General features: G+C 28.7%; 2 protein-coding genes across 6 annotated transcripts; one reads left to right on the forward strand and one right to left on the reverse strand.

Moving 5' to 3' along the window:
- Nucleotides 1–233: 233 nt before the first annotated feature.
- LOC117219194 (glycerol-3-phosphate dehydrogenase [NAD(+)], cytoplasmic) lies at nucleotides 234–7,739 on the forward strand. Of its 2 annotated transcripts, none has more exons than XM_076525793.1 (8): nucleotides 234–464; nucleotides 1,001–1,181; nucleotides 4,716–4,856; nucleotides 4,941–5,082; nucleotides 6,297–6,409; nucleotides 6,485–6,715; nucleotides 6,938–7,137; nucleotides 7,203–7,380. In XM_076525793.1, the coding sequence occupies exons 1-8, from the start codon at nucleotides 415–417 to the stop codon at nucleotides 7,231–7,233; spliced, it is 1,089 nt and encodes a 362-aa protein (XP_076381908.1). In that variant the 5' UTR covers nucleotides 234–414; the 3' UTR covers nucleotides 7,234–7,380. The 2 variants fall into 2 exon arrangements, with proteins under 2 accessions (XP_076381908.1, XP_033324034.1); XM_033468143.2 differs by lacking the exon at nucleotides 7,203–7,380 and adding an exon at nucleotides 7,496–7,739 and having other exon boundaries at nucleotides 235–464.
- Nucleotides 7,642–12,084, reverse strand: LOC117219196 (complex III assembly factor LYRM7). 4 transcript variants are annotated; one of them, XM_076525803.1, is made up of 6 exons: nucleotides 10,711–12,084; nucleotides 10,456–10,632; nucleotides 9,067–9,139; nucleotides 8,929–8,999; nucleotides 8,052–8,133; nucleotides 7,642–7,947 (listed from the first exon to the last, which is right to left on the reverse strand). In XM_076525803.1, the coding sequence occupies exons 2-6, from the start codon at nucleotides 10,564–10,566 to the stop codon at nucleotides 7,829–7,831; spliced, it is 456 nt and encodes a 151-aa protein (XP_076381918.1). In that variant the 5' UTR covers nucleotides 10,567–10,632; nucleotides 10,711–12,084; the 3' UTR covers nucleotides 7,642–7,828. The 4 variants fall into 4 exon arrangements, with proteins under 4 accessions (XP_076381918.1, XP_076381917.1, XP_033324038.2 ...); XM_076525802.1 differs by having other exon boundaries at nucleotides 10,456–10,635; XM_033468147.2 differs by lacking the exons at nucleotides 10,456–10,632; nucleotides 10,711–12,084 and adding exons at nucleotides 10,046–10,088; nucleotides 10,177–10,404.
- Between the last annotated feature and the right edge of the window lie 48 nt (nucleotides 12,085–12,132).

A 12,132-nucleotide genomic window follows, 5' to 3' on the forward strand; every position in this document is an offset into this window, starting at 1 on the left:
ACATTCGCTGATCTGTTGTTCTACGGCGGTACCAAAAATGCAACGATCGGTTGAATTCAATGGATATGGTATAAATTTTTAATTCAAGGTTAACGTGTTGCATTGAAAACTTTACAATATGTCAAATGTATTATCAAACTATCGCTAATTTTATCGTTCTACCTGGCCACAGTTTGCGATTGCGTTCATGTTGGCCTTGAGCCACAGCAGCATACGCCAGCCGTTAGAAAATAATTTGTGATCGCCGCTAAGGTCAAAGAAGGCTGAAGTTGGTTTGTAAGTTAATCGGTCAGTCAGTCAATCGTACATCGGCGTCCCGAAAATAAGCGGATTGTAACATTGGACTACGTTAAGTGCTTCACCCCCTTACGATTTCGTGACCATTAATTCTGTGATATTATCAATTCTGCAAAAATGGCTACTCCAGCGAAGAAAAGAATATGCATTGTTGGAAGTGGCAATTGGTATACATATACTTTTTCTTCGAAATATCAATTAAAATGAAATATTAATTAAAATGCTTTTCCAAATTCATTAGACACTGTTCTCGACAGTGGTCAGGAAAATTTGATATGTATTTTGATATGTGAGAAGTACTGTAACAATAAATTCTCCATTAAAAAGCTTATTAAATTTGATATGAAAATATCTTCGATTTGACCTAATTAACAAGTTTTATGTTACTGTGACTATTGAAACAGTTTAGCTGATATAACTGACATTTTTAAAATTTTAAAAATTCGACATATTATATTGACTCTGTAATAATGAACTATGACTTTAATTAATAATTTATATTTTCATTAAATGGAGATGCGTAAAATAAGATTTAAGCACTTATATAATATTCATTATTGTGTGAATACTTTAGACTTTTATACTTTATATTTGAAATAAAATATTATAATTTGCAAGAAATACCCATCCGGGGGACCATCTTCGTGATAATGTTTAAAAATGGCGGTTATGGCATACACATTAACTTTTATATTATCATTAGGGGTTCAGCTATTGCAAAAATTGTGGGCGCCAATGTTGTAAAATATAACAACAAATTCGAAACACGTGTGACAATGTATGTCTACGAAGAGATAGTAAATAGCCAAAAATTGACTGAAATTATAAATACGATGCATGAAAACGTAAAATATCTCCCCGGACACAGGCTTCCTGAAAATATTGTGAGTTTTCTCTATTTTACATTTTTCTTGAATGCCCACACGTTATTAATAAACTAATAATATTCACTTATACATATAATATTAACACATACTTCATCGAAATTTCGGAAAAAGCTAGCCTTAGCCAGCGGATTGTATAATATATACTTTCAAAAAGTAGACATTTTGATTATTTATTATAATGTTTATAGTATACGATATTTATATAAACGTTTTTAATGTGTGCTACAAATACATATATTATATATTACAAATAATATAATAGTCTCCTCGTTGATATGACGAATTAAGAATAATAATAAAAGGAAAACATACAGCCATAATCAACTTCAGACCGTTTTGTAATTACAGAAGTGAACACTGTGAATATTTTGCAAACATCATGTTTCACGTATGAAACCTAGGAGTAATACATATTGTATATTACATAACATGGTACCAATTTTTTTTATCAATAAATTACAAATATTTCTTATATTTCTTTCCATCATATTATTAACATAATGGGCAACTACTTTATTGTTAGAGCCAAACGAAGTTAACTACCGAACTCTAAACGCGAATACAGTAATTTCTCCCTAATTCGCGCTCAGATTGCGCACAAAAGTGGACAATTTGGGAAGAGGAGATACAATTATACGAGTTTTGCGACTCGTTTTTGTAGTTACCAATTACTGTACTGTGTACTGTTTCGTCGTAACAATGACAAAATTGGATTTATTCAAAATTTGTACGATTTCTATTATAATATATGCCTGAACGAAACAGTTTATCAAAAAGTTTCTCATTCAAAGATTTTTATAATTTCAATAACTGTAAAAGAAAGGATCAGAAACCTACTGTAGAAAAGTTTAATACGATATTTCTACAGTAATCCCTAACATCTCGATCAGGTTTAAGTCTTGGGCCTCATGTTAAAGTTGATACATATTTTTCAGTAGAACTTGATGTGGTTCTTCAAGCGAAAATATAAAAACACCTTGCAATATCACTGTTCGTCATGCTTTTTTATTAGATGTTTAATTAGATTTTTTCCTTATACAAATTTCAAATATACAACGTATCCTTCCTGCGAGTTATGTACGTGTTCCATTAATTGGTTTAATCTTTTCTGTACCGTTTGATCATTAATTCTATTGTTAATTCCAATCCGAGTATCATTGCAACTTTGTTTAGTAGTTTTATGACAAATTGTGAATATTGCGTTTGTTAATTGTTTTGTGGAGTCTTTGAGTTCACAAATTTTGCGATTCTTGGTGCATAAACAAGAGATATGTACTCCTCAAAATTGTTCAATCAGTAATTTAACAGCATCGAAAGGATTGGGAAGACTGAAGTATCTACATATAGGCGCTGCTATGCACGCGTTATCCCTTTAATTTCGAGATAGACAGTACACAATTCTATAATTTTTACACGTTTTTATTCTATATTTCTTAATTAGAAACTTGCACTTGCATTAGCACAAATTCGGTGTAAATGACCATTATATGGGTCACTAACGCGACGGCTTCGATTTAGGAATTTGTGAGTCACATTTGGCGCATGAATCTGTTTGTTGCGGGCCACGGACCTCACAGTTTATTCCCCTATGAGTAGCGATAGGTGACACCTATTAGATGTATAAACCGCTCGAGCACGGTCCAATACATACTAACAATAAGCTCGAGTAATGTTTAGTTATTTAATAATGTTTTAACATTACTTTTTCCTGGAAACGTGTTTCTAGAATTGCAACTGTAACTTCTACGAATTTTTGAATTAGTATTGAAATCCTGCTACGGATCTGCACTATACAATAATTAATTATGAACAGATCCTGGAACCAAAAGAAGTACAAAAATAGTAACATCGATTCGGTAGATATGATTCCAAGAGAGATGATTTATGAAAATAGAAATTCACACAATTTACCAATTGATACAAATCATAGTCCATTAAATTTTGCTAGTCGTCAATTTTTTAATACTTTAATTAAGAATATTATTAATTATTATAAATTAATTACATCATAATAAAAATGGCAAAAAGTCTAAATAAGTTTACTCTAGTGATTCTTATAAAGCAGCACACATTATTCACTAATCTTTATCAAAGGGATTTAGAGACACCTTTTAAAAATTTGAATTTATACATTTTAATTAAAAAATGAATAAGCACGTAAAACAGTACATGCTGTACGATGACTTGCACTGACTTGCAATGACATGCACAGACACTTTCGAAACTGTATTTACAGCTTAACTTAATCACAAGATTTATCTTGAGACACAAGATTTATGAAGTCGAGATGACACTTTCAGAATCGACACTGATTGTTATCGCAGCGTTTGTTATGTTGTCTTCTGCTCTTGAATTTGATTTTCACGCGCGGTCTTTACATCCTGACGCTAGACTAATTTTACAACGACTCTGAGTCTGCGAACGTGTCAGCATGATACATGGGACATAATCCGTCCGCATTTCACCACATTAATCTATACAATACAACTATTACATTCTAATTACGGTGGATTAAGAAAATTATTGACGCTCTAAGTTTTTTCGTAATATACTTTAAATTCGAAATATAGCATATTAATACGATTTTAGTTTAGATAAAAATGTTAATAATTTAGCGTTAAAGTTGAATATTGAAAACCCGAAACTATTTTAACCATAAGAATTTATGTATATATATATATATATATATATATATATATATTATTTTTTATATTATTTATATATATTTTATTATTTATTTATTATATTAGTTTTTTATACTATTTTGTAATAAAAATGATTAATGTTTCTATAGACGAGCACATCATTATAAAATACTAAAAAAAATTTTTTAACTTACATTACTGCCACTGAACTTTGTAAGTGTGCCAATACTTTTCACATTCATTGCACAAGGAACAGCACAGAACACGAAATTAAATCTCAAACTTAAGAATATTTCACATTTTGTGAAATATCTTGAAAATAAATGGAAATAGAAAAAATTTTGCACACAAATATTGCTCGTTATTTTTTACAACAAATAAATTAACGTTTCTCAAGATTAAAACAACCTTTAAAATTTTTTATAATTGGTAATGATATTCATATGCCCGTACGGCATATCTTGTTGTTAATATTTTTGTCAATGATAAAACATTTCTTGTTGAATATTTGTTGATATTGACTATTAATTTTCAATTCTACGAATTTTTACAGACGAGTATTATATATTACCATAAACATCCACAATCGAATTAAAGATTCACGCTTTCCATTAAACACTGTAGATATAAAATATTGATACCAAAAGTTTCATTCCGAAAGAGAAATAATATTTCTTCTATTTATGAATTTAATTTATATACAAACTTGTAGTTTATTATAATTATAATTATTAGCGTAAACGATAAAAACGATAAATGTTAGAACAAAACATCTCGTGTATTACCTTTATCAGTCGAAAATTAAAACTTCGATTTCCTTCACGTTCAAGATAAATAAATGTCATTTATTGAATGATCACAATTTACAGTAATGCATAAATTTCAGGTTGCTGTTCCCGATGTCGTTGAGGCTGCAAAAGATGCAGATATCCTAATATTTGTAATACCCCATCAATTCATACGAACATTGTGTGCAACATTGCTAGACAAAATAAAACCAACGGCAGTTGGTTTATCATTAATTAAGGTACGCTGACTTACAGAAATTTTATATTAGTAAAGAACATCCGAATGACTCGAATGTAATGAACATATTTTAATTTGTACTAAGGGTTTCGATCGAGGAGATGGAACAAACATTGAACTAATCTCTAAAATTATTGAAAAAAATTTGAGAATTCAATGTTATGTTTTAATGGGTGCAAATTTGGCTAATGAAGTGGCCGAGGAAAAATTCTGCGAAACTACCATCGGTAATTAATACGTAGCTAAAATTAAATATTGAATAATCATTTGAAGGGTTTCGAGTCACTTTTATATGAATCAATTATATGCCCACTATTATACAGGCATATAATGTTGTAGATATGATTTTGTGGATTGTATTTCGTTTTCATTTGTGTCTAACGATAAATGTCTATAACGTTATATTTGATATATTTATTAGAAACAGTAAAAAATCAACATTTGCTTTTTTATAGGTATGTTATCATAAAATTAATATTTCATTATAACACTCGATTTACGGATTCGCGTATATATGTTTATTGAAATAGATATAAATAAATATACTATATCTGAAATCTAATATGAAGTAAGTTTCATATTAATTATACAATTTTTGAGTCCAAAGATCTTTTAATTATTTTAAAATATAACATATAATTTTAATATTCAAGATCATTTGAGAGTTACACTATCCATGCACAATAGGATGGCTTTTATTTTTACTCTTGATGAAAATATGTTTAAAAATGTTTTTCGCGGCAACAATTAATCTTTATTACACATGATATATGTGTACATTTTTATTAGAATAATTTACTGAAGCTTTTGACATTTAAAAAAAATAATCCCTTGATCAATTCCGTAAATCTAATGTTAGGTATTACATATGTGAAGGCACAGCTCCGATAATGCGGAGTGATCTGTTCCTTACTCGTAGTAATCCCATGCTGTACAAGTTGTAATAGCAGAATTAATATCGCAGAGATCTTTAGAAATAGGTGTGATTAAATTAGGCACCATTTATAACACAATTGTAGTAATAGTTATAATAAATGTAGTTTCTGTATATTGTGTAATTTGCATATCATTTGTTAAGTTTAACGTTGTTTGATTTTACCGATGTTCGTGTCTCTACTGGAACCTTGTGGATATTGATCTGGGATTCTTGAATAGTAATTACCTAATATTAAAGGGGTGAAAATTCATTTGTACATGACATGCATATGCAAAAATCTCAATCTACTGTCATTGTTTTGTGTTGCAACAATGTAAATATACTGTTTCAATGTAGAGAATGGTGTAAAATAGTTCTAATATATTTTGTCCCTCTATTAAAGATGTCTTTGTCAATATTTTAATTACATAGAAGAAGTGTTTCGTATTAAATAATACGTGATCATTCTAGAGCAATAACAATGAATAAATGACATTGTTATTTATGTTATCTGAAATGTTTTAGGCTGCAAGGACAAACGGCTAGCACCATTATTAAGAGACCTCATTCAAACACCCAATTTCAGAGTAGTAGTTGTAGAAGACTGCGAAGCTGTTGAAGTATGCGGAGCATTGAAGGTAAGTTAAAAATTAGTAATATTATTAAAATAGAATTTCAATACTGTTAGAGATGAACTACGATTTTTATTTCAGAATATCGTGGCTTGCGCAGCTGGTTTCGTAGATGGTATGGGTCTAGGAGATAACACAAAAGCAGCAGTGATCAGATTAGGATTGATGGAGATGGTTAAGTTTGTAGACACTTTCTATACCGGTTCAAAGCTATCAACATTCTTTGAAAGTTGTGGTGTAGCAGATTTAATCACTACTTGCTATGGAGGCAGAAATCGCAGAGTATGCGAGCAATATGTAAAAACTGGCAAAGTACGAGAAACATTACTTTATATCTATATTTTTGTTTTTTCTTTAATAGTGACGGGTACATAGGAAAGTATTTGCTGGTTTTTATTCATTGTAATTCTCGGAATATTTATGATTGAAAAATAAAAATAAGTGAAAACGGTGAAAATTATTTCCAAGTACTTAAAATTAATGAACTTATTTTGTAGACTATGTAAAATTAAAAATATAAATATCTTTTCACAGACAATTAAAACACTTGAAGACGAACTTTTAGGTGGACAGAAATTACAAGGTCCTGCCACAGCTGATGAAGTTCATGGAATGCTAAAGGGTCGTAATTTAACAGAGAAATTCCCCTTATTTACTGCCGTACACCGTATCTGTACAGATCAAATAAGACCAGCAGATTTACTTGACCAAATTCGTAACCATCCTGAGCATGTGTAAGTATATAATTTATTTTGTTTGAAATTAAACACCGAATAACGTGAAACGATTAATATCTTAGGTTTGCACCAAGAACATTATACATGTACTAACCACTATTCCGATATTATAAGTTCAAGTAACATTGAAACTGTTACAATGGCTAAAAAATCCCAAGTATATCGGGACAAAATGTCTCACAAACTTGAGATATTTTTATATCTTTTCCATTAATGAAGCATCAATAACACAAGTCGCATCAGAGACCAAATGTGTAAGTTGTGTGTGTAAGAGTTCCACATTTTCAGGAAACTTACTTTACTTCTTAAATAATAGTGTAGTAACGATATATTCAAATGTCTATGTGTTTTTCAGGATGAAAGTAGAAGGTGCTGAGGAATCATAATTGTGCGTTCAAGATCACTTAATATGCAACTATTTTCATATTATCTTCAATGTTAGAAACATTACACATATTTGACTACATATAAAATCTATTGAATTAATATCACCGATTCGAATAAATTCGTAATAAATTATTATTAATTCTTGTAACAGTACAACAGTCTTTACGAATATAAATGTACTATAAATTACTTAATAAAAAGTTAAGAACGAGGCTCACGTTAATTTTTAATTTCTAAGATGCATGAAACAAAATAATCTTTCACAGCTTATAACAATTAATCATTAAATAATATTTAACTATTATTTCGTTTTATCCTCTGTATCTTTTTTTAAATTACAATTACCACTAGAAGGCTGTTCATCAGAGTCCTTGTAAGGTATATTGTCCAACATTTCAGTGTCTGGTGTGATTCGAAGTGCTGAAATTGTATGATATATTTAGTAATTAAATTGAATTATAAAATCCATTATAAAATATTATTATTTTACATTACATGAAATACTATTATTTAAAAATGATTACCAAATACACCTGGCTTTTTTTCAACTGCCTGTATTATATTTGTCCGCACTTCATGTTCCACTTGTTGGGCCAATTTGTTCAACTAAAATAATATTCATATTATATATTCATACCATGTGTATGTGTGTGTGTGATTTAATGTATGAATGTGAATAATTTCGAATAATTAAAAAGAAAAAGGATTAAATTTAGATACATTATTAATAGATGATTCTTATACAATTTGTTCTATATTTTAATATACACTTTTATCATTTAAATGATAATTACATAATTATCTATAATAACATAAAGTTTACTTCATGAAACGTAAAGCAATCTATTATAAAATATGGCTTGTTTTTATTTAACAGAATCATCTATTTAAATCATTGTTGGGAAATAGTCAAGGTTAAGAACAATCACATTCACTGTGTAGCCTTAAGCAAGAAAAATTTAAAAAGAGTTTAGTATATTATGTAAAGTTTTCATACTTAAATGTAAATGGAAATGGTTATAAATAAAATTTAGTCAAACTAGTATTACTACTATACACACAAGTTTTGTATATTGCATATTCTTATGGTACATAGAATATTTTGTGCAAAACTCAAGTTAATGTTTATACTTTTGTACACAGAAACCGTACTTAATGGCAAAGTTAGCAAATTTTTCAGACAAAAATGAGTGGACACCCGACTTATTCCAGCGAGTTTATATTATTTATAACCATTTCCACTGTGTCCACTCAATTTTGTCCGCAACTGTATATATATAATATATATATACAATAAAGAAATATGCAAATAGAATTTGTTCAAATAGTTTTATTTTTAATCACATGTCATCTAAAATCTAAAGAAATATTAATGAAATAAAATTATTAAATCAATTTTACCTCTTCAATAGCTGCTGTGTTTGTAACATTCTTATTTTTCCTATATTCCTCATTTATCTTGTTCCTTAGATCTAAATGATATATATTAAAATATTGATAATCTTAGTTAAATCTAAAAATTTATCATTTACAATTTACCTGTCAAGGCATGTTCATCCCCTTGGAAAGTTTTCATGCGGGTACGATGTAGTTTTTTAAATGTTTCTAGTACCTAAACAAAGTAATGCAAAATCAAGAAATTAATTTCTCTTTCATGAATGTATTCTCTCTCGCCATACATTTAAAATGTCCAATATAATTAAAATAGTAACAGAAAAAACAAAAATTAATGAATTTCATTTCTAATCTTTATAAGAAAAACAATTTCGAAAGCCAGTAAAGATCTTAGATATACATATACATATACTATGGATCAATTTATGTATAGAAAAACAAAAAAATTATAACATTATTAAATAACATAATTTATATGGATTATCTAATAGATAAAATAAGTTGGCAGCTATATAAAGATTTCTAAAGCCAAAATCAAAATTCAAAAAAATTTATAAAGGAAAAACTTAGAAAGATAAAGACGTCTGTATAATCTTCATAGTACCATCAGAACATTTTATAAACAAGAAGAAATGAAATTTAATGCATATGCATACTCATGTTACACTTAATTTTTAGCAATTTACTAAACGAATTTAATAATGTAAAACTTGTTTTGTATCCAAAGTCTCTAATAAACTGCAAAGAGTATATATTTCTTGCTATACTTCTATATCTTGCCATATAAATAATAATTGAAATGTTATAATTGAAAATGTTGCTACTTTTTTTTTAAAGAAATAAAAAATTTCTTTCTACATACATGTATCTAAGAAAAAGTTAAAATTACCTGTTATCTATTGTATTATTTGTATTAAATACACTTGTTTAGTATCTTTTTCAATGAAGATACATAAACTACATATTTGGTTAAAAGTAAATTTTATTATAATATGGCATCACTATTTTATGTTAATATTTATAACTAATGTAGTTTGGATATGAATAAAGCACCAAGAATTTAACAACTTTTAGTCAACAAACTTTATCAGCAGATATAATAATATAAAATCATAGTACTAACTTGTCGACGAAGGCTGTCTCCCATTATTTTCTTTCTTGGGAAACTGACAACACGTTTTATTTATTTAATACATATTTGAGTTACAAAAAATGTATAGCTACTGTAACCATTATTAGTTTCTACGTTCCTACCTACTTGTTCCTACTAATGCACATATGTACATATTACATATGTAGCAGAATGCAGTGATACATGGTTGATATAATCATGTACAGTGTGTGATCCCTACTAACAAGAACCCTAACCGGGGGCAGCCAAGTTCTTGTTCGTAGGGAAGGACGAAAAACTATTTTGCTCTGATTGGCTGACGATTCACAGCCGAACAGTGCTGTCCTCATAGTCAAAGGCAAAGAGAGGAAATAGCAAGTGAGCAAGATCGCACGACATCAATGTAGCTTATCTCATTTTACCTTGCTTGCGGTCTCACTCTCTTCACGCATCCGTTCGCCTAGCGGTTTATCTGAAACTCGCGCCACGATATTCGATTTGTACTTGTCGCCTCGTAGGATTCTCGACCACATTTATCAGAGACTAATGCGTAATGAATAGGCAGAAAAGGCAGCAAGTGACAACAAAATGTCCACGGCCTTCTAAAAAGAAAGAGTCCTTGTATTTATTAACTATAATTTTAGGCCATTGGAAGTAGCATTATTGTAGAAACTCACAATAATGATACTCCATATAAGTCAGTTTTCTTTTCACCGTACGTAGCTTCTAGTCGTGGAAAAACTAATGCTAGAAATGAACGACAGATGAAACAAGATTCCAGTCTTGACCATTCATTAAGAGACAATATTCCTACAAGGGATATTGTCATGGAAGATCTCAACATCTCAATTGAAGAAGAAAAACGATCAGCACAATATTTAGGCTAAGCGAATTGTATGACAAATGGACAGCAATAAAAGAAGTACCAGATAGAACAAAAAATGATATTTTGATTTTCATTAATATACAGTGTTCCAGCTAAATGCATAAAAGTCGATTATTTTTTAACTATTGAATATATACAAAACTTTTGAATGAAAATTGAATAGTATAAGCGGGCAGACTTTTTGAAGCAAATTAAATTTATTGTATATTATTAAGTAAATTAATTCTTTGATTAGTTGGTATATTTAAAGAAAACTACAACATCTTTAAAATATATACTAGATTTTTAATGGTTTCTTTAAGATATTGTGAATTAAAATTAATTAAGTAGTGGAATAGATCTATAAATCATAGATATTTCTATTTTCGTCATAAAGTAATATCTCGAAAACCAGCAAGTTATATTTCAAAAGTACTAAGAATATTTCGTAAATTGTTACATTTATTTTCTAACGTATTATCAAATCATCTTAAAAAATGTATAAAAGAACAGATCTTACGTTTAGCTATGTTTTACTTTTGTTAATAATATAAAATAAAAATCATATCTGTTAGAAAGTTTGCCTTCTTGAGCCATCTAATTTTCATTTCTATTAAATTATGCAAAATTCGACGCATATTAATTTTACGATATTATGAGTGTACCAAAAACTTTGAGACATGTATAGAAAAATTACATAATAATTCATTAAAATATGACAACTTTAAAAAAAACACGTTTAAAATTCGATTTACTAATAGTAGTCTATGGTAAGACCATATAATTACTTCTGTTGAAATAAGTTGAAAGAAGGCACATTACAGACCAGCATAGAATAACTACCCTAATAATGTAATCTATCCTTTATTCTTTGAAGAAAACAATACGACATACCTCCGGATGTTTTATTTAAAATATGCTATTGTAGTTATGATACTTCTTTCAGCCAGTATAAAAATTACGAATTTTAGAACAATTATATTTTTATGAACACTTTCTCCACTAATTAAAAGTGTAGAAGCATGCTCATAATTGCAAAATATACAATATCATACAGTTGTCCTCCAAATAAGTCGTCATACTAAATATATCAAGTTTATGAGAACAAACAGAAATTGGAAAAGAAATATTGTAGTAAATCTATTACGAACATTTGTACTTTGCCTATTACATTTCACATAAATTTATTCTAAGTATAAATTTTTAACTGAATCTATGTAAAAGTAAACATGAA

Source organism: Megalopta genalis, chromosome 12 (genome assembly GCF_051020955.1).
Source record: "Megalopta genalis isolate 19385.01 chromosome 12, iyMegGena1_principal, whole genome shotgun sequence".
NCBI classification, from domain to species: domain Eukaryota; kingdom Metazoa; phylum Arthropoda; class Insecta; order Hymenoptera; family Halictidae; genus Megalopta; species Megalopta genalis.